Source organism: Eschrichtius robustus, chromosome 15 (assembly GCF_028021215.1).
Source record: "Eschrichtius robustus isolate mEscRob2 chromosome 15, mEscRob2.pri, whole genome shotgun sequence".
Taxonomy (NCBI): domain Eukaryota; kingdom Metazoa; phylum Chordata; class Mammalia; order Artiodactyla; family Eschrichtiidae; genus Eschrichtius; species Eschrichtius robustus.
Window position 1 is genome coordinate 85,234,581 of NC_090838.1, and position 24,202 is coordinate 85,258,782.

General features: G+C 41.9%; 1 protein-coding gene across 1 annotated transcript in view; it reads right to left on the minus strand.

Moving 5' to 3' along the window:
* ACOXL (acyl-CoA oxidase like) overlaps positions 1 to 24,202 on the minus strand; it is a 369,695-nt gene that overhangs the window by 169,327 nt on the left and 176,166 nt on the right. The window contains 2 exon segments of the mRNA XM_068564616.1: positions 2,532 to 2,685; positions 23,650 to 23,766. Of these exon segments, the coding sequence (XP_068420717.1) occupies positions 2,532 to 2,685; positions 23,650 to 23,766 (271 nt within the window).

The window sequence follows — 24,202 nt, forward strand, 5'->3', positions numbered from 1 at the left end:
TTGGGACATGAGTCCACCATCTTCTCGGTCTGCTGGCTTTCTGAATAAAGTTGCCATTCCTCCCTTGCACCTTCACCTGAACCCAGCCCATGCCTGTCCCAGTGTCCCTAGATGCGCCACACACTCCCACACCTTCACCTGTGTGCAGGTATCCCTTTATCCAGCAGGTCCTCAGACCCCCATCTCGAAGCCTCTCGTTCATCCTCTAAATTGCTAAAATGACACTGCTCAGGGACTGCCCCTGCCCCCCGCCAGATGTCACTGAGTCCTCCCAGCCCCAGCTGCTACACAGGACCTGCCATACCAGTCTGGGCTCTGTATCCATCTTTACGATGGCAAGCAAAACAGACCATGTGGTATTTTTTATTCTCCAAATCCCCAGGGTAATAAGCACACCATAAAGATGTCAACTGCTGCTTCCTGGGTTCACACGTGAAGCATTTTATGCTCATCATCTTGCATAACTTGACCTTCACAACCACTACAAAGGAGAGCTTATCCTCATTTTATATATGGGGAAAATGAGGCATAGTGAAGGGAAAAACTTTCCTGTGGTCACACCCAGGGTTGCTGGCTTCAAACCCAGTAAATGTGTGTTGAAATACATTTTTTTTGAAGCAAGACCTACTTAGACCTACGGGCCATGAAAAAGGTGGTTTTCAGTACCATCTCGGGAGCTCCCAGACATTCACACTTCACTCCTGGAGACCTCCTGCCTGCAGAAGATGCGGTGTTTGTAAATATAACTTAGAACAATTAGAAGATGCTCATGCTTTTCTTTCAACAAATATTTATGTCTCTACAAATAGCCTTGGGCTAGGTGTTGGGTGGATATGGGGGTGGAGAGGAGAAGGGAAGGAACAGAAATGGAAATCAAGGCCCTCTGCATCCGTCGCTGAGGAGCTACTGGGAAACAAAGCCTCATGAGGCAGCAGTGCCTGGTGGGATTACAGGCCTGGCATCCAGCCTGGAAGAGCAGCCCTCCACGGTCAGGTTCTTTTCCATAATATGGTGGGTGAAGGGGTCATTTCTGCACTGCCGGTCAGTGCTTGGCAACAAAGGAGGGTATGACGCGGCAGGGCCACTGGATGGATGGAAACCAGCCCCTTAGCAGGGGCCTCACACGTGTCAGGTCACTTAAGGTCATTATAAGCCATTGCCCCCAGCTGCCTCAGAGGACCTACACTCCTGGTCCAGCTGCGCCCCAGTGCCAGCTGTCACTTTATTCCCTATGCTCCTTCTTTTCCAGGCGGACCCCGACATCATGCCCACTGGAAAAGCAAGCATGTCCCCCACCATCACAGACACAGTACGCACGCCTGACTAACCAAGGTCCCCTTCACCATGTGCACATCCTTACTCAGCCACCGCGAGAGAAGTGACCACGGTGACTCTCAGATGAAAGGACACAGGAGGCTCCCAGTCCCATCCGCATCGTTCATGTGGGAGAAACCTTGGGCTCTGCCGGTGGTGAAGGACCAGCCCCTCCTCGCCCCTCCATGGACCCCGACTCTGATGCTCTGATGCCGGGCTCTCCAGAAGCTCATCCTCTCCTTTTATTCTCTACAACCACCCTTGACTTGCTCTTGACCCCTTCTCACTGAGGCTAAAATTCTTCAGCCTCCCCTTCAGGTTCAGAGCTGCTGTTGTTAGGCAAATATTCAGTCAAGTTCAAGATGGAATTCAGGCCCAAGAGGGGCTCCCTCCTCCCTGCTCTTCCTGCAGTGCCTGCTTCTGGCCCACATGACGATGAGGCGGTGTGGTCCCTGGGGGTCACCCACACAGCGTTGTCATCTGGGGCTGAACCTCAGATGCCATCAGAGCTGATGTCTGCAGCCATGCAATGCCACCGAGTCAGAGGTCCACAACCACACATCCCCCACATCCTGTCCTCAGAGACCCCACTTGGGTCCCCTTTCTCACCAGCGCTGGGCTCCCACAGGGATGCAGAGACTCTGGCAACCTGCATCCCGCAGGCACCTCCACTCTCAGGATTGTAGAGGAACAGAGCACAGATCCCAGCTGTCCTCAGTCCCCTCGACTCTGCAAAGATTCATACTGGGGTTTCTCATACCTCACACCCCACACTGCTCAATCTGCTCTGAGGCTTGGGCTGGGGACACTCTAGACACTCTCTAAATGCTTGGCATATCCCCATTTGCCTCCTTCCCAGGGTAGAAACCCCTGGGGTCATTCCTGCCTTCTCCCCAAGGGATTTAAACACTGGAGCAGAGCTTTGATCATCTGAACCCCACTGGCCCTTTCCTATACTCTCAACAACCACCACCACCAAGTTTCATGACATTTACCGCGGGCCTCCACAGGCCAAGCATTTTACAGGCAGGGTCTGCATCAGTCCTCACAGCATCCAAGAAGGTGGACATGCACAGGTGACAAAATTAAGTAATGCATCCAGGGTCACAAGGGCAGGTGGGAATTCCATCTGGTTCCAAAGCCCACGGGCCACACGGTCAGCCCCCACACGTGTAACCACGCAGACCCTGCAGGATTGGGGGCCCGCGGGGGCTCACCAGGCCTCCAGCGCACTCTCGGCAGTCCTGCAGGCAGCCGATGTTCTCCCAGGTACTGTAGGCCTTCGGCCCCACCACCAGCACCTGCAGCGGGAGACTGCCGACAAGCTCCTAACCTCGGAAGATGTCCTCGTCCAGAAGGATGCCGGCCTACCTGCAAGACAATCAGAGACCTGTGATGGATGCATTAGTGTCCCCAGCACATGTGCTCATAAGGGATATGGCTCTCATAATGTCTTTGTCTGCGTTTTGGTGTCGGGGTGCTCCTAAAATTCATTTTCCCTTTTCTTTTCTGAAAGAGTTTGCGTAAAATCAGTATGTTTTCTTTTCTTCCATATTTGGTTGATTTCACCAGTCAGGCCAGACACAGCTATTCAGGTTTTCTGTTTCTTTCTGTGCCACTTTTGGTACAATGTATCTTTCAAGAAATTTGTCAATTTCATATATGTTGTCAAATATATTGGCATTACATTGACATTACATCAATAACAATAATAACAATGATATTTAATTTTATTTATCCTTTCAGTATCTGTAGGATCTATAGTGATGCCTTCTCTTTTATTCTAGATACTGATAATTTGTGTCTATCTTTTTCTGGATCATTCTAGCTAAATATCTTTCAATTTTATTCATTTATTGAAAGAAAAAAAACAGTTTTGGGCTTTATTTTTTTTCCATTCTTTGACCATTTCTTATTTCATTGACTTCTGCTCTCATTTTTATTATTCACTCTACTTTCTTTGTGTTTAACTTGTTCCTCTTTTTCTAGCTTCTTAAAATAGAAATTTACACCACTGTCTTTAGCCTTTTCTTCTTTTCTAATGTAAGCATTTAAAGGTATACGTTTTCCTCTGAGCACTGCTTTAGTTGCTTACCACAAATTTTGATATGCTGTGTTTCATTTTCATTTTATTCTAAATATTTTCTAATTTCCCTGTGATTTGTTCTTTGACCTATGAATTATGTGTGTTGTTTAGTTTCCTAATACGTAAGGATTAGTCCAGATATTTTTCTGTTATTAATTCTTAATTTAATTTCACCCTAATCAGAGAACATATTTTGTATGATTTCAATCATTATAAATCTACATGGTCTGTCTTGATAAATGTTCTATGCACACGTCAAAAGACGGTGTATTCTGGGGAGCTTCAAGATGGCAGAGGAGTAAGACGGGGAGATCACCTTCCTCCCCGCAAATACATCAGAAATAGATCTACACGTGGAACAACTCCTACAGAACACCTACTGAACGCTGGCAGAAGAACTCAGACCTCCCAAAAGGCAAGAAACTCCCCACGTACCTGGGTAGGGCAAAAGAAAAAAGGAAACACAGAGACAAAAGAATAGGGACGGGACCTGCACCAGTGGGAGGGAGCTGTGAAGTAGGAAAGAGACTTTTTCTTGCCTCTTTGTTTCCTGGTGCGCGAGGAGAGGGGATTCAGAGCGCCGCTTAAAGGAGCTCCGGAGACGGGCGCGAGCCGTGGCCGTCAGCGCGGACCCCAGAGACGGGCATGAGACGCTAAGGCTGCTGCTGCCGCCACCAAGAAGCCTGTGTGCAAGCACAGGTCACTATCCACACCTCCCCTCCCAGGAGCCTGTGCAGCCCGCCACTGCCAGGGTCCCGTGATCCAGGGACAACTTCCCCGGGAGAACGCATGGTGTGCCTCAGGCTGGTGCAACGTCATGCTGGCCTCTGCCGCCGCAGGCTCGCCCCGCATCTGCCCCCCTCCCTCCCCGGCCTGAGTGAGCCAGAGCCCCCGAAGCAGCTGCTCCTTTAACCCCATCCTGTCTGAGTGAAGAACAGACACCCTCAGGCGACCTACACGCAGAGGCAGGGCCAAATCCAAAGCTGAACCCCGGGAGCTGTGGGAACAAAGAAGAGAAAGGGAAATCTCTCCCAGCAGCCTCAGGAGCAGCGGATTAAAGCTCCGCAATCAACTTGATATACCTGCATCTGTGGAATACCTGAATAGACAACGAATCATCCCAAAATTGAGGCAGTGGACTTTGGGAGCAACAATATATATATATTTTTCCCTTTTTCTCTTTTTGTGAGTGTGTATGTGTATGCTTCTGTGTGTGATTTTGTCTGTATAGTTTTGCTTTTACCATTTGTCCGATGGTTCCGTCTGTCCGTTTTTTTCTTCTTCTTTTTTTTAGTATAGTTTTTAGCACTTGTTATCATTGGTGGATTTGTTTTTTGGTTTGGTTGCTCTCTTCTTTCCGTCTTTTTTTTTATTAATTAAAAAAATTTTTTTAAATAATTTTTTTTATTTTAATAACTTTATTTTATTTTATCTTCTTCTCTCTTTCTTTCTTTTTTTTCCCTCCCTTTTATTCTGAGCCGTGTGGATGACAGGCTCTTGGTGCTTCAGCCAGACGTCAAGGCTGTAACTCTGAGGTGGGAGAGCCAAGTTCAGGACATTGGTCCACAAGAGACCTCCCAGCTCCATGTATATCAAACAGCGAAAATCTCCCAGAGATCTCCATCTCAACGCCAAGACCCAGCTCCACTCAACAACCAGCAAGCTACAGTGCTGGACACCCTATGCCAAACAACTAGCAAGACAGGAACACAACCCCACCCATTAGCAGACAGGCTGCCTAAAATCATAATAAGGGTACAGACACCCCAAAACACACAACCAGACGTGGACCTGTCCAACAGAAAGACAAGATCCAGCCTCATCCACCAGAACACAGGCACTAGTCCCCTCCACCAGGAAGCCTACACAACCCACTGAACCAAACTTAGCCACTGGAGGCAGACACCAAAAACAACGGGGACTATGAACCTGCAGCCTGCGAAGAGGAGACCCCAAACACAGTAAGCTAAGCAAAATGAGAAGACAGAGAAAAACACAGCAGATGAAGGAGCAAGGTAAAAACCCACCAGACCTAACAAATGAAGAGGAAATAGGCAGTCTACCTGAAAAAGAATTCAGAATAATGATAGTAAAGATGATCCAAAGTCTTCTAAAGAGAATGGAGAAAATACAAGAAACGTTTAACCAGGATCTAGAAGAACTAAAGAGCAAACAAACAGTGATGAACAACACAATAAGTGAAATTAAAAATTCTCTTGAAGGGATCAATAGCAGAATAACTGAGACAGAAGAACGGATAAGTGACCTGGAAGATAAAATAGTGGAAATAACTACTGCAGAGCAGAATAAAGAAAAAAGAATGAAAAGAATTGAAGACAGTCTCAGAGACCTCTGGGACAACACTAAATGCACCAACATTCGAATTATAGGGGTCCCAGAAGAAGAAGAGAAAAAGAAAGGGACTGAGAAAACATTTGAAGAGATTATAGTTGAAAACTTTCCTAATATGGGAAAGGAAATAGTTACTCAAGACCAGGAAGCACAGAGAGTCCCATACAGGATAAATCTAAGGAGAAACATGCCAAGACACATATTAATCAAGCTATCAAAATTTAAATACAAAGGAAAAATATTAAAAGCAGCAAGGGAAAAGCAACAAATAACACACAAGGGAATCCCCATAAGGTTAAGAGCTGATCTTTCAGCAGAAGCTCTGCAAGCCAGAACAGAGTGGCAGGACATATTTAAAGTGATGAAGGGGAAAAACCTACAACCAAGATTACTCTACCCAGCAAGGATCTCATTGAGATTTGACAGAGAAATTAAAACCTTTACAGACAAGCAAAAGCTAAGAGAATTCAGCACCACCAAACCAGCTTTACAACAAATGCTAAAGGAACTTCTCTAGGGAGGAAACACAAGAGAAGGAAAAGACCTACAATAACAAACCCAAAACAATTAAGAAAATGGTAATAGGAACATACATATCGATAATTCCTTAAATGCAAATGGATTAAATGCTCCAACCAAAAGATGTACACTGGCTGAATGGATACAAAAACAAGACCCGTATATATGCTGTCTACAAGAGACCCACTTCAGACCTAGGGACACATACAGACTGAAAGTGAGGGGATGGAAAAAGATATTCCATGCAAATGGAAATCAAAAGAAAGCTGGAGTAGCAATTCTCATATCAGACAAAATAGACTTTAAAACAAAGACTATTACAAGAGACAAAGAAGGACACTACATAATGATCAAGGAATCAATCCAAGAAGAAGATATAACAATTGCAAATATTTATGCACCCAACATAGGAGCACCTCTATACCTAAGGCAAATAGTAACAGCCATAAAAGGGGAAATCAACAGTAACACAGTCATAGTAGGGGACTTTAACACCCCACTTTCACCAATGGACAGATCATCCAAAATGAAAATAAATAAGTAAACACAAGCTTTAAATGACACATTAAACAAGATGGACTTAATTGATATTTAAAGGACATTCCATCCAAAAACAACAGAATACACTTTCTTCTCAAGTGCTCATGGAACATTCTCCAGGATAGATCACATCTTGGGTCACAAATCAAGCCTCGGTAAATTTAACAAAATTGAAATCGTATCAAGTATCTTTTCCGACCACAACGCTATGAGACTAGATATCAATTACAGGAAAAAAATCTGTAAAAAATACAAACACATGGAGGTTAAACAATACACTACTTAATAACCAAGAGATCACTGAAGAAATCAAAGAGGAAATCAAAAACTACCTAGAAACAAATGACAATGAAAACACGATGACGCAAAACCTATGGAATGCAGCAAAAGCAGTTCTAAGAGGGAAGTTTATAGCAATACAATCCTACCTTAAGAAACAAGAAACATCTCAAATAAACAACCTGATCTTACACCTAAAGCAATCAGAGAAAGAAGAACAAAAAAACCCCAAAGTTAGCAGAAGGAAAGAAATCATAAAGATCAGCTCAGAAATGAAGGTAACGATAGCAAAGATCAATAAAACTAAAAGCTGGTTCTTTGAGAAGGTAAACAAAGTTGATAAACCATTAGCCAGACTCATCAAGAAAGAAAGGGAGAAGGCTCAAATCAGTAGAATTAGAAATGAAAAAGGAGAAGTAACAACTGACACTGCAGAAATACAAAGGATCATGAGAGATTACTACAAGCAACTATATGCCAATGAAATGGACAACCTGGAAGAAATGGAAAAATTCTTAGAAATGTACAACCTTCCGAGACTGAACCAGGAAGAAATAGAAAATATGAACAGATGAACTACAGGCACTGAAATTGAAACTGTGATTAAAAATCTTCCGACAAACAAAAGCACAGGACCAGATGGCTTCACAGGCGAATTCTATCAAACATTTAGAGAAGAGCTAACACCTATCTTTCTCAAACTCCTCCAAAATATAGCAGAGGGAGAAGCATTCCCAAACTCATTCTGTGAGGCCACCATCACCCTGATACCAAAACCAGACAAAGATGTCACAAAGAAACAAAACTACAGGTCAATATCACTGATGAACATAGATGTAAAAATCCCCAACAAAATACTAGCAAACAGAATCCAACAGCACATTAAAAGGATCACACACCATGATCAAGTGGGGTTTATCCTGGGAATGCAAGGATTCTTCAGTATACGCAAATCAATGAATGTGATACACCATATTAACAACTTGAAGGAGAAAAACCATATGATCATCTCAATAGATGCAGAGAAAGCTTTTGACAAAATTCAACACCCATTTATGATAAAAACTCTCTAGAAACTAGGCATAGAGTGTCTTACCTCAACATAATAAAGGCCATATATGACAAACCCATAGCCAACATCGTCCTCAATGGTGAAAAACTGAAACCATTTCCACTAAGATCAGGAACAAGACAAGGTTGCCCACTCTCACCACTATTTTTCAACATAGTTTTGGAAGTTTTAACCACAGCAATCAGAGAAGAAAAAGAAAATAAAAGGAATCCAAATAGGAAAAGAAGTAAAGCTGTCACGGTTTGCAGCTGACATGATACTATACATAGAGAATCCTAAAGATGCTAACAGAAAACTGCTAGAGCTAATCAATGAATTTGGTAAAGTAGCAGGATACAAAATTAATGCACAGAAATCTCTTGCATTCCTATACACTAATGATGAAAAATCTGAAAGTGAAATTAAGAAAACCCTCCCATTTACCACTGCAACAAAAAGAATAAAATATCTAGGAATAAACCTACCTAAGGAGACAAAAGACCTGTATGCAGAAAATTATAAGACACTGATGAAAGAAATTAAAGATGATACAAACAGATGTAGAGATATACCATGTTCTTGGATTGGAAAAATCAACATTGCGAAAATGACTGTACTACCCAAAGCAATCTACAGATTCAGTGCGATCCCCAGCAAACGACCAATGGCATTTTTCACAGAACTAGAACAAAAAATGTCACAATTTGTATGGAAACATAAAAGACCCCGAATAGCCAAAGCAATCTTGAGAAAGAAAAACGGAGCTGGAGGAATCAGGCTCCCTGACTTCAGACTATACTACAAAGCTACAGTAATCAAGACAGTATTGTACTGGCACAAAAACAGAAATATAGATCAATGGAACAGGATAGAAAGCCCAGAGATAAACCCACGCACATATGGTCACCTTATCTTTGATAAAGGAGGCAAGAATATACAATGGAGAAAAGACAGCTTCTTCAATAAGTGGTGCTGGGAAAACTGGACAGCTACATGTAAAAGAGTGAAATTAGAACACTCCCTAACACCATACACAAAAATAAACTCAACGTGGATTAAAGACCTCAATGTAAGGCCAGACACTATGAAATTCTTAGAGGAAAACATAGGCAGATCACTCTATGACATAAATCACAGCAAGATCCTTTTTGACCCACCTCCTAGAGAAATGGAAATAAAAACAAAAATAAACAAATGGGACCTAATGAAACTTAAAAGCTATTGCACAGCGAAGGAAACCATAAACAAGACGAAAAGACAACCCTCAGAATGGGAGAAAATATTTGCAAATGAAGCAACTGACAAAGGATTAATCTCCAAGATTTACAAGCAGCTCATGCAGCTCAATATCAAAAAAACAAACAACCCAATCCAAAAATGGGCAGAAGACCTAAATAGACTTTTCTCCAAAGAAGATATACAGATTGCCAACAAACACGTGAAAGAATGCTCAACATCATTAATCACTAGAGAAATGCAAATCAAAACTACAATGAGATATCATCATCTCACACCGGTCAGAATGGCCATCATCAAAAAATCTACACACAATAAATGCTGGAGAGGGTGTGCAGAAACGGGAACCCTCTTGCACTGTGGGTGGGAATGTAAATTGATACAGCCACTATGGAGAACAGTGTGGAGGTTCCTTAAAAACTAAAACTAGAACTACCATACGACCCAGCAATCCCACTACTGGGCATATACCCTGAGAAAACCATAATTCAAAAAGAGTCATGTACCACAATGTTCATTGCAGCTCTATTTACAATAGCCAGGACATGGAAGCAACCTAAGTGTCCATCGACACATGAATGGATAAAGAAGACGTGGCACATACATACAGTGGAATATTACTCAACCATAAAAAGAAACGAAATTGAGTTATTTGTAGTGAGGTGGGTGGACCTAGAGTCTGTCATACAGAGTGAAGTAGGTCAGAAAGAGAAAAACAAATACCATATGCTAACACATATATATGGAATCTAAAAAAAAATAAAAGGTTCTGAAGTACCTAGGGGCAGGACAGGAATAAAGACACAGACGTAGAGAATGGACTTGAGGACACGGGGAGGGGGAAGGGTAAGCTGGGACAAAGTGAGAGAGTGGCATTGACATATGTACACTACCAAATGTAAAATAGATAGCTAGTGGGAAGCACCCGCATAGCACAGAGAGATCAGCTCGGTGCTTTGTGATCACCTAGAGGGGTGGGATAGGGAGGGTGGGAGGGAGACGCAAGAGGGAGGGGATATCGGGGTTTATGTATACATATAGCTGATTTACTTTGTTATACAGCAGAAACCAACACAACATTGTAAAGCAATTACACTCCAATAAAGACGTTAAAAAAAAAAAAAGAATGTGTATTCTGCTCTTGCTCGGTAGAGTTTTCAATAAGTGTCATTACGTCAAGTTTGTTAGTAATGTTGTTCAAATGATTTATATCATTACTGGTCTTCTGTCTGTTTATTATATCAGTTACTCAGAGAGAAGGACTGATGTCTGTAACTATAATTTTGGATTTGTTAATTTTCCTTTCAGTACTTTCCATTTTTGCTTCATGTATTTTGATGCTATTTTGTGGAATCCATACACATTTAGATTGTTATGTCTTCTTGATGAGTAGACTGCTTTATCATTATGAAGTGATCCTCTATATCTCTGGCAATATTCCTTCTTCTGAAGTCTATCTAATATTAGTATAGCCACTCCAACTCTTTTATGGTTAATGTTTGCAGGTATAAATTTTTTATTCTCATGCTTTTAACCTATTTGTCTTTAATTTTAAGTGGGTTTCTTGTAGAAAGCATCTAGTTCAGTCTTAATTTATCATATCTAACAATCTGAAAATAGGAGTGTTTAAATCATTTACACTCAGTGTAATTATTAATGTGATTGAGTTTAAAACTATTATCTTGCAATTTTTCCCCTATTTATCCCATATGTTCTTTTCCCTCTGCTCCTGTCTTCTCTTGATTAATTGGATAATCTTTAGTATTGCATTGCTGGATTTTAAACTGTGTTACTCATTTTTTTCCAGCAATTTGTCTATGGCCTAAAACATGCATCTTTAACTTATCACATTTTCCCCTCAAATACTGATATACCATGTCGAGCATAATATAAGAATCTTACAACAATATATAATTCCTTTTCATTCTCCCATCCATTATGTCACTCTTGAGACAAAAATATGTTCTACATGTTATAAATTTTATTGCTATTTTTGCTTTAAACAAACAATTTATCTTTTTTTCCTTATCAACATTACTGAGGATTGATTTATTCCCAACAGATTGCATTATTCAAAGTGCACCATTTAGAGAGTTTTGACAACTCTATGCACCCATGAGAACACCACCACCATCAAGCTACAGAATATTTCTAACGATTTTCAGGAAATTCCTCATCCTTTTTTGCAAACCGTCCCTTCCTCCACCCCCATCTTCAGACAACCACTGATCAATCTTTGTCACTATGGATTAGCTTGCATTTTATGTAAATGGGATTATACAGTGTATGTTATGTCTTGCTTCTTTCAATGAGCATATTGTCTTGAGATTCATCCATCCATATTGAGCCATGTATCGGTAGTTGTTTCTTTTTATTGCTGACTAGAATTCCATTCTATGCAATGTATATATTACATTTCATTTGTGCATTCACTTGTTGATGAACATTTTTGTTGTTTCCAGTTTGGAGCTATTACAAATAAAGCTGCTATGAAAATTCATGTAAAAATCTTAGAGGAGACATATGTCTTCATTCCTCTTGAGTAAATATGTAGGCGTGAAGTGACTGGGTCATATGGAAGATGTATTTTTAACTTTTTAAGAAACTGCCAAACAATTTTCCAAAGCGGTTGTGCAATTTTACATTCCCACCAGCAGTGTATGGGAATCCTAGTTGTTCCACGTGCCTGCCAACAAGCCGTCTTTGCAGTCCTTTTAATTTTAGTCATTCTAGTGGATATGTAATGGTAATCCTCATGGTTTGAATTTGCATTTCCTGGATAACTAATGATCACAGAACATCTTTTCATGTGTCTACTATCTGACCATAGTAGATACTTTACTTTGTAAAGTATCTATTCAAATCTTTTGCCCACGTTCTAGTGGCTTACCCATCTTATTTTTAGTTGAATTTTATTTTTAGTTTTCTTTACATATTCTGGATAATATCCCATTGTCAGATATACACATTACAAATATTTCCTCCCGTTCTGTGGCTTGTCTTTCCTTTTCTGAATGACAAAGATCAATTTTGGCTCAAGGTATTTACCATCTTCCATCTACAGAATAATCGTATAATGTCTAAATATCCTTGTTTCCTCAATAAACCCTGCACATGCAAAAGGTGTTGCATTGGGCCTCATGCTACAGCAAACAGGAAAGACCATGCAACCTCATAACTGACACCATTGAGCTGGGCAAATTGACAAAACGTGGAAACCACCATGTGTTTAATCGCACTTGGATGAAAAGAAACCTAATTGTGTGAAGCAACTACTATAAGCAAAGAGCTTCTGCATTTATCACCTGACTTGATCCTCACAATGACTGTATGAAATAGGAAATCATATCCCCACTTTGCAGATGGGGAAACCGAGGCTCAACTGAGGCTGCATACCTAAGTCAAGGTCTCACATATGTTAGGACAGAGCTAGGATTCAAACCTAGGGTTCTCCAGCCCTAAATACCACTCTCTTTTCATTATAAGTAATGTGCATGTCAGTGCCCTGAGGAAGTTAATAACATTCTAAATCTATGCGAGAGTATAGTCACCCATGCCCTGGGCTGTGGCTGCAATACGATGATGATCAGAGAATCCCAGGTCTGGTCATTTAAAAAAATGTATATATGATTCCCCTCCGACCTCCCTAACCATAGACACAGACACAGACACAGACACAGACACAGACACAGACACACACACACACACACACACACACACTCCCCTAGATGTTCCCCAGGGTAAAAATGGGTGGTAAAGAAGAAATAAATCAGCTAAGAAAAAAAAGAATCATGAGACTCTCTTAGCAGAGATCTGGTGAGATTTCTTTGCAGTGCTGGCCTGTGATTTTACTTAACACTGACAGGACATGGGCCCCGCTGAGGAAGAGCTGCCATCTGCCAGACAGAGCGGTTCCCCTAGTGGCGCTTATCCACTGTCATGCTCTCACGTCTGCTTGCCAAGGAGCTCTGAGAAACCCTTCTGTGTTCAGGGTGTGTAAGAGTCCAACAGGCAAATGTCTTAAGAAAGTCTGATACAAGAAACTCAGAGGGGCCCAGCAGATAAATTAGAAAATAGGGATACTGTGGCAAAAACATTCTTCATTTCCAAACTTGTTTATTTAACAGTTAATGCTTCTAGAAACGTGAAATATTTCCTTACAGGTTATGTCCATTTGAAGAATCAGAACCCACCATCGAGGCAAGACTCATTAGAAATGCAGATGGAGTATCTCTAAAACCGTTAAGTCAGCAAGAGGGCAGGATTCAATTTACAAAAATCTGTATTACATAAAAAGAGTAAACAAGACATTTTGGCAATAAGAGATCAGGACTATATTAAAAACACAGCTCGGTAGTATCATAAACAGTACTATAAATACTATCAAATACTACGTGTAGTATTTGGTATATAGTTATAGACAGTCTTCATTTGATGAAGGAACTCTAAGGGGCTTAACTATCCTGAACCCCATTTTTTGATAAGGACAGGACTTTGGTGAATTTCTGAAACTATGAAGTATCATTCCACCCATTCATTTATTCAACAAATATCAGTGAGATCTTACTTTGTGACAGGCACCGTTTTAGGTAGGTGCTATGGAGACATCCATTAAAAAACAAAGAGAGAAATTTGTTGAGCTGTCATGAGGCATTAAATGAGTTACTCCACGTAAAAACCTTAGGACAGTGCCTGGTACGTGGTATGCAATTGAATATGTATTAGCTATTGTCTTAATTATATCCTTGCAGGTGTTGGGCAAAAACAGTAGGACTGGATCCAATATAAAGACAGCAGCGGGGCTTCCCTGGTGGCGCAGTGGTTGAGAGTCTGCCTGCCGATGCAAGGGACGTGAGTTCGAGCTCTGATCTGGGAAGATCCCACATGCTGCGGAGCAACTGGGCCCGTGAGCCACAATTACTGAGCCTGCGTGTCTGGAGCCTGTGCTCCGCAACAAGAGAGGCCGCGATAGTGAGAGGCCCACGCACCGCGATGAAGAGTGGCCCCCACTTGCCACAACTAGAGAAAGCCCTCGCACAGAAACGAAGACCCAACACAGCCATAAATAAAAATAAATAAATAAATTTAAATAGCACTTGGCAAACAAAGAGAGGGAAGAAAAATATAGAAAAAAAAAAAAATGGAGGAACTGCCTCGGAATATTTAAGACAGCAGCACGATGGTGCTGTGGCCCCTCCTGGCCTGGAACCCAGCTTGGACTACTGAACTGCCCGTTTGGGCTGGAATAAATAACAGGAGAGGCAAACCCAAAATACTCCTTTTGGCTGGCACACCACAAATACTGATTTATTTTTAAGTTGTTGGTCACTTTCTAAGCTAGGAAGTTCATTTTTGTAGCAAATCCCACTAGATGATTCCAAGGGGAGATTTCAGTGACCAACCGCCCTGGCCAGTCAGCCCTGGGCTCCACCAAGAGTGATGTAATTACACAAGGTAATTTCATTCAGTCGAGCTGAAGTATCTCATGCAGAGAGCCAGGCACTCTTAGACGTGGAGATGCCAAATTCAGAATCCACGACTTCTATGCCGGAAGAATCCATAACCACAAACCAAGAGTGACGGTGAAATGAAAACAGGAGCCCGGATGTTGCTCACGGAAGCTTACAGAGGGCTCCTGATTCCGGGAGGGGCTCAGGGAAGAAGGTGACTTGGAGGAGATGACAACCTGAACTGTGTCTCGAAGGACGACAGTGAGCTACCAGGTGACGGGAGGCAAGGACGCGAGGCGTGAGTGACAGGGCGGGGTGCGGAGGCTGCCTGTAAGAAAGGCCGAAGCAGGGGCGAGGCTGAGCACAGGCTGGAGGACAGAAGACACGACGAGCGGCTGGGGGCAGCAGGGGCCAGGCAGGGGAAGGTGCCCCGAGGCCACATGAGGGAGCGAGCTTCATCCAATACGGAAGCCGCAGGAGGGTCCCAGCAGGCAGGTGAGAACTCAGATCTCATCTCGGGCCTTGTGCCTGCGCAGAACAGATTTGACGAGGGCCAGGCTGGACGTGCGGGGCAGGGAGGCTAGAGAGGGAGCTGGGGAGGGTCCAGGCGAGATGCCAGGAAAGGTGAGCTTTGAGTGCTTTCAGTGTAGGGAGGAAAAATCACCAGAATGCGGTAACCGGCAGGATGGGGGTGGAAAGTTTGAGGCGTCTTGGGGGTGACGGCACAACAGCAGCTAACAGTTATCGAACATGTATTCCCACCAGAGTCATTAACTACGGTCACAGTCTGTGAGTGAGAACACAGAGGGCATCAGCTTGCAGGTCCAGTGAGACCCAGATGCCAGGGCCCACGGGCAAGGCACTGGCCCAGGAGGCACGCAGGACACCGGAGCCTCAGCGGTGGGAAGCAGCCCCACGGAGGTTAATAAGTGGCCCAAGGATGGGCACCCACAGCCAAAGGGAAAACAGGAGTCCTCCCTGGCCACGTGGCCACCCAGGCAGGGCTGTGACCGTGCTGTCGGCTGCCAAGTCCTCAGGGCCCAGAGAGGGACCTGACACACAGGTGGGTGTGATGAGGGGACGAGGGCAAAGCTCTGCAGTTCTGGAGAGAGAGAGCAGGGGGAGAGCCCTGGCAGGCCCCTCAGGTGGCCGTCCGTCACCTGGCACAGATGCCCCCGCTGAGACAGTCCCCTCCCCACTGAGCTGGCTCTGCCCGGCAGCTCGGCAGCCCGTGGGGAGATGGGTCCCACCTCTTCAAGAGCAAACAGGAGCCGAAGGCCAGCCGGTTCTGTCTCCTCCTTGTCAAGGCTAGGAGAACATGAGTGGGGCGGGGTAGGGGGTTAGGTAGGGGGAAGGGGCTCACTAGGGGCCAAGCAGGTCCTTCCCCCCTCCCCCAGTCTCCAGGCTTGTGGAGGCGATGGGCACGGAAGGGGATCAGGAACCAGGTCCACTTGCTGACCCACTATTGTCAAACCCTAGACAAGGCAGCACAAGCGCCATGTGGCAGGGACCACGTCCAACTCCAGCAGGAGTGCCAGACTCAACAAACAGAAACAGAGCACGCCCAGTAAAATGTGAATTTCAGATAAACAATGCAGAATTTTTAGTTTAAGGGCACACTCCCTGTTGCAGTCACGGGAACATACTTAGACTACAAAGGTATGCGCTGGCTACCTGAAACTCAGAGTTAACTGGGAGGCTGTATTTTACCTGGCAGCCCTACTAGCAAGGTGCCGTAAGGCTGCTGAAGACACGAATACATGTGATGTGCCCTGGAAGAAGCTGTCCCATTTCACTTCCGTGACTTGTTTGTTACCATGACGTGAAGCTCTGACTATCTGTGCTTTTGTCACATTAGATGGGAAGAGAGACAGGGCCGCTGACGTGTCTAGTGGCCTGTTTTTCCCACTCCAGCCACATACACCTGAAGGTCTGGACACTCACGAGTGTTTCTCTGCACTTGAGCGGGACCCAATGCATTGAACAAACATCTAACCCATCAAAACTCAAGTTACCCAGACCCTGAAACTGAAGCCAGTTGATTGGCAGAATTAGGTCCACGGGAATTGAGAGATGGGACCTATAACGAAGGTTTGATAACCTTAGTTTTTTAAAGGTGGGGTGTGTACAGGGGAGAGGTACTTAGCATTTGTCATGTAACAACCAACTTCATTAAACTGTTTCCTCACCAGCTGGAGGAGAGGCAACAGGCATGGTAAATGAGAAATAGGAGAGCTGGATTTTGTCACAGAAGCACCAACTTCTCCGGGCATTGTTTCAAAACACAGACCACCTCTCCTCCCCCCACAGCTGAGGCACTTCGTCCTGGGGATTCCTTTAACCAGATTTTCAGTGGGTCAATCCCCTGCTGCCACCGAGGAGGCACAGGGGAAGAAAACAGAGCCCCGAGGGGGACACTGAACTAGGCCAGAGACCGCAGAAGGCCCAAGGAGGTGAAGGTCAAGGAAATCAGGAAGGTCCTGGGGGCAATTAGACCGACAGCTTGGTGAGGGCATATGTCTGATGTGTCCTGTTCAACACTGTCTCACCCGTGCATGGCACATGGTAAGGGCTCCGTGATTTTTTATTTTTTACTAGTCAATTTCCATTTATTACCTCTCCTTTCTCCCTTGAAACCTAAACCTGGAACGATGATCTCTACTTCTCTGATGTTGGCCTTTGAGGAGTATCTCCCTAAAATCAAGAGAAACTTTAATTTTTATTAATAGCGACAACACAGTTCTTACAAAATCCAGGTATATGACGCTTACATCGGTCTTAAAAATAAAAACGGAGCTGAAGGAAAAAAACATGTTGATACATATAACACTTTTGTTACATATAAAGATGGGTGTATATAAGTGTATATATCTATAAACTTATATATACATATATACAAATATGTATTTTATACCTCTATAAACTGTAAATGAGGAATACATAGCGCCTCTTTGTTATGTGGTCTAGTAACTTCTTGTGTCATGGATTTGTAAATAGTGGATTAAGAAGTGAATGTACAGATAGCCTTGCCTCTTCATAATAGTCACAAGTTCTACAGGGCAAAAGATTCAAAGAAGAATTTTCTTTGCCTTTGGCATGCATGCAAAACATTCTTAGGTTTCACTGTCAGATTATCTTGATCCAGCATACATGTTCATGATAATTTAATACTGCTGCTTCTTAACTGTCAGCGAAATTTATTTCCAGGTCACGCTAGGAAACTCCCTAAAATGTTCCTGTGGTTCTCAGCTCTGGCTGCTCATAAGAATCACCAAAGAGCTTTAGTACACACACTCTGGATTGCTTGGGATGCTCCCTAGACCAGGTGAATTCAAATCATGGGAGTGGGAGCAGAGAGTCCGTAGTTTTTAAAAAGCACATCAGAGAACCGCTGGAAACCAGCCTCTGTGTCAAGAAATACCTGGCTTAGTTGAAGCAAGGCTGGAAGGGTAAAGACAAAAGGGGTATAATGGGGTGAGGGACACTTTGTAGAGAGTTAGTGACAACTTCAGATGGAATCGTTGAGGTTAAAAGAAGTGTCACAGGGTTAAGATATAAAAGGACACTGGAGACTTTTGTTCCCTTAATAACAGTAAGAAGGAAAGCGGATAAAATAAAAATTGTATTTTCCCAAAGAACAAATGCTGCAGGGAGCCTTGATGAGCTGAATTCCAGGGGGGAACCAGCCCTTTTTAGTAGATTGGACATTGTGTACGAAAGAAACAGAGAACTTGAAGACAGATCCATGGACATTATCCAAATTGAAGTATAGAGAAAACAAAGAACATAACTTCAGTGACATGTAGGACAGTATGAAGCAGGTTAACATCTGTATAGGAAGGAAAGAAAGGATGGGGCAGAAAAAATATTTAAAGAAATAATGGCCAAAATATTTCCAAATTTGATGAAAAACTTCAACCCACAGATCCCAGAGGCTCCACAAACTCCAAACAGCACAGACACACAAAACCACAAAACCACACCTAGGCCAACATAATCAAACTCTGAACATCAAAGAAAAAGAGAAAATCTCAAAAGCGGTTAAAGTGGGGATATATGGGGAACATAGGGAAACAGCCAGAAAAATGATGGCTGTTTTCTCATGAGAATCAAGGAATCAAGAAGCCTATAGAGTGAGATCATTGAGATGCTCAAAGAAAAACAAACTATCAACCCAGAACTCTGTACATATTGGTAATGTCTTTTTTAAAAAAAGGAGAAATAAAGACTTTCTCAAAAAAAAAAAAAAAAAATGGGGAGAATTCGCTGCTAGCAGACCTATGCTACAAGAAATGTTAGAAGTTCTTCAGGCAGAACAAATATGGTATCAATTAGAAATTTGGATCTATACAAGTAAATTAACAGTGTTAGCAACTGAATAAAGGTAAAATAAAATTCAATTTTATTTATTTTTAATTGCTCTAAAACATAAGTATGTAAAAGAAAAACAGTAGCAATATATTGTGTATTTGCAGCATATTTAAAAGTAAATTATGTGACAACAATAGCAGAAAAAGGGATGGAAGGGAGGAATTTGGAATATACTGTTTTAGGTCCATACACGACAGGGGAAGCAGTATAACAGTTCAACACAGACTCTAATTCAGTAAAGATGTATACTGTAAACGCTGGGTCAACAAGGAAAATATTTCCAAAAGTAGTATAAATAATGTCAATCAAAGAGATAAAATGGAATAATAAACAATATTCATTTAATCTAAGAGCAGGCAGAAAAAAAGGAAAAAGGAACAAAAAAACAGATGGAAAAAATAAAAATCAGCTATCAATGTGGATTTTAATCCAAACATATCAACAATCACTTTAAATACAATTGGTCTAAACACACGCACTAAAAGTCAGAGATTTTCAAGTTGGATAAAAAAATCAAGACCAAACTATCCTCTGTTTTACAAAGAAACCCACTTTAAAAATATAGCCAGGTTAAAAATGAATGTATGAAAAAGACATACCATGAAAACACTAAACAAAAGGAACCTGGAGTAGCTATATTAACATGACAAAATAGACTTCAGGACAAGGAATATTTTCAGGGATTAAGAGAAAAATTATATAATGATAAAGGGATCATTGTCCAAGAAAATATAATAATCCTTACATGTATATACAGCTAAAAAAAGTCAAAATCCTTGAGACAAAAACTAATAAAACTGAAAGAAGAAATGGACAAATTTATAATTATAGTTGCAAATGCCAACCCCTTTCTCTCAGCCATTGATGGAACAAGTAGGCAGAAAATCAGAAAGGATGTGTATAGTCTGCAGAGCACAACCAACCAACTTAACCTAATTGGCATTTATAGAACTATCGTCCCAACTATAACAGAATATATATTCTTTGCAACGTGGAATGTGTTAGCTGTGTGTGTGTGTGTGTGTGTGTGTGTGTGTGTGTGTGTGTGTGTGTGTTCTGGGCCTTAAATTTGAAAGAACAGAATCCTTCATAATATGTTATTGGACCATGACAGTACTTCTAAATAACCAAAGCAGTCAAAGCAGAAGTCTCAAGGAGAACTGTAAACTATTTTGTACTGAATGAAAATACAACGTATCAAAAGCAGAGGGATTAAAAAAAAAAAAAAAAAAAGCAGAGGGATGCAGCTAGAGTAATGCTTAGAGAGAAATTTTAGTACTAAATGATTAGGCCAGAAGAAAGGTCTCAAAGCAGTAACCTAACCTCTCACCTTAAGAAAGAGAGAGTGAGAAGAAATTAAAGCAAAGCAAGTAGAAGGAAAGAAATAACGAACACTGGAGGAGATATCAAGAAAATTAAAAGCTGAAAAACAGTAGAGAAAATCAATTGTGTCAAATCTGTTTTTTTGAAAAAGCAATGTAATTGATAAACCTATACAAATTGATGAGGGAGAGAGAGAACAAAATATCAGGAATGAAAGAGACGAAATCACTACTGATTCCACAGACATTAAAAGGATGATAAAGGAATACCACAACCAACACTATTGCCATAAGTTTGACAAATTAGATGAAGTAAATAAAAATCCATTCAAGAAGAAATAGGTAATCTGAAGAATCCTATATGTATTAAAATCTACACACAAGATTGTAGATCAACATACTAAAGTAAATACTATTCCCATATACTAGAAATAAACAATTTCACCAAAGAAAAGTAAAATGCTTAGGTATAAATATAAAAAAATATGTGCATAATCTGTATGTTGAAAACTACAAAACACTGGAGGCTAGAAATCTAAGAAGACCTTTAAAAATGGAGAGATACACGGTGTTCATGAATTGGAAGTCTCAACGTTAAGAAGTCAATTCTCCCCAATTTGATCCATAGATTCAACACAATCCCAAGCAAAATGCCAGCCATCTTTCTTGTAGATATTTACAAGATGATTCTAACACATATAAGTAAAGGCAAAAAGGAATGAGAAGAGTCAAAACAATTCTGAAAAAGAACTCACATTACCCAATTTCAAGACAAATCAAAATCTAAAGCTATCAAATCAAATCAAAATGAAAAACTATTGCTCTGATCAAGACAGTTTTAAGAGAATAAAAGCAAAAGTGACAGACTGGGAGAAAATATTTGCAAATCACATATATGATGCCAAAGAATCTATCCAGAATATAAAAAGAACCCTGACACTCAACAATAAGAAAATAAACACCCCAATTTAAAAATGGGTGTGGGACTTCCCTGGTGGTGCAGTGGTTAAAAATCTGCCTGCCAGTGCAGGGGACACGGGTTTGAGCCCTGGTCTGGGAAGATCTCACATGCCGCAGAGCAACTAAGCCCATGCACCACAACTACTGAGCCTGCACTCTAGAGCCCGTGAGCCACAACTACTGAGCCTGTGCTCTAGAGCCCACGAGCCACAACTACTGAGCCCACACGCCACAACTACTGAAGCCCGTGCACGCACCTAGAGCCTGTGCTCCACAACAAGAGAAGCCACCGCAATGAGAAGCCCATGCACCACAACGAAGAGTAGCCCCTGCTCGCCACAACTAGAGAAAGCCTGTGCACAGCAATGAAGACACAATGCAGCCAATAAATAAATAAATAAAAATGACTTTTAAAAAATGGATGAGGAAAATATACAGATGGCAAATAAGCACATGAAAAGATACTCAACATCATTAGTTATTAGGGTAATAAAATTGCAACTATTAGAAAGACCAAAATAAACTAAAATTAAAACAAAGCAAGACAAAACCTGATCATAACAATGGCTGGCAAGGATGCAGAGCAATTGGAACTCCCATATATTGCCCAAGAGAGCATAAAATGGTACTACCTCTCTGAAAAAGAGGTAGTTTCTTATGAAGTTAGACATGCAAGTCCTCTCTAAGCATTTACCCTAAGAAAAATGAAAAACTTGTGTTAGAATATTCACTGTGGCTCATTCATAGTAGCTAAAAGCCTGGAAACAACCTGAATGTTCATCAGTGACAGAAATGGATAAAAAAAAAATGTGGTTTATTCATTGAATGTTACTACTCAGCAATAAAAATTAAACTCTCAACAACATTGAGGAACATCAAGACATTCCATTGAACGAAATAAGCTGGACACACCCACAAAGACATACTGTATGATTCCATTTTTATGAAGGTCAAGAACAGGCAAAAAAAGCTATCGGGATAGAAATCAGAATGGTGGTTGTCTCTGCTGTGGTGGTGAGTGGGGCACCTTGCAGAGGGGCACGAGGGAACCTTGTGGAGTGATGGAAATGTTTTATATTCGGTTTAAGTGTTCATTACACCAGTGTATATGCTTGTCAAAACTCATTGAGCAATAAAATCTGTGCATTTTACAATATGCAGATTAAACCTCAAAAGACATTCAAGAATATTTTAAGGAAGATGTTAGATGTGAGTGATCTACATTTTCTTCCAGGTGGCTTGGATCAATCTTAGTGCTGCTACCGAAGCTCAGTCTGCAGGATTCACTGTGCACACACGCCAGTATCCCAGCGTTGAGTGCATAAGGGCAGAGGGGCGCCCACCCAAGCTCCTCCCAGCCAGGCCAGCAGTAACCGAGCAGCCCCACAAGCCAGCAGCACATTATAGGCAGAATCTCTCCAATCACATTCTTTTCATAAACCGTGGCACCAGCTTACCCACTGGTGCGGTCAGTTTCACACACACGCCAGTTCTGAATTATTCAGAAATTAATTCTTGTAGTTCCCACAAGAAGCAGGATTGCATAGGGAGGAAAGAACACAGATAAGGGTCCAAAGTCTGGAGTTACGTTCCCAGTCCATCCACTCCTGGACCCTGTGGTCTTAGGAAATCTTCTAATTTCTGATCTTTACCATGTGGTAATGACCCACAACTGCCCAGGCAATGTCTAGGCTTATGAGACAAAGATAAGAAGAGCCAGCTGTAAAATGTGAACTTCTGTGTGAATTTACAGTATTATTACTGCTCTTTTATTCAATAGCCCGCCACCATATGTATACATCTTGACCTATTTTTGAAAATATTAGTGTAAATTAGAACCGTTTTCAGAGGTAGAGAAATGTTAACTGTTTGAGTCTGTTTCTTTTAGAAACTCTGGAGAAGCGTCAGTTTCGGTCTCCCCAAATTCTTCGTGGACCCCCTCATCAGGATATACGGACTACCAGGATTCAGATGTCAAGTTTAACCTGAGCACTGGATTTTAACCACAGACTCTTTCGTGTTCACAGTTAAAAGTAAATTTTTAAAAAATAAAAAATTTTTTACAAAAGAAAAAAAAGTGAAGCCCCTGCCTGCCTCTCTCGTCTCCCTCCCATGAATGCCAGAGCTGCAGACTCACCTCAAGAGGGCAAACCCCCAGAAGCATCTCACCTGCTGGCGAAGATCAGGGCCAAGGCCGTGGCCAGGTGAGGCATCAGCCGCCGGGTCTGTGTTTGGTGCTCAATAATCTTGACCTCTTCCTTGGCTTTGGGCCCAAACTGCCTCCGGCTAGAGAGAATCAAGCAGACACAACTTTACCAAAATCCAATAGGCAACGTCATCCCAAACAGCCATTTGCCTTTCAAATACTTCAGATACAGAATGCCTCAGTCTCCTAAAACGTACTTAAGATGGCAAAAGTTTCTGACGATAGTCCAACAAAAAGCTTTTCAGCTGCTCTGGAAATTAACCTTCCCACCATGGAATATTTTTAAAGCAGTGTATCTATTTAATACACAGAGTAATTTTTACTCCTTAACATTTACGTGGCATTTTATAGTTCCTAGTGCCCTGCGATCATTAATTATTCAGCTTTACTAAGTTCCTGACATAATTAATAGGACGGGAATGATACCCTAGAACATATTTCAAAAGGACAGTCTCAACAAGGAGGCCACGCCAACCCCGGTGCTTCTGTCAGATTCACAGGCGGGTCATTATTTTC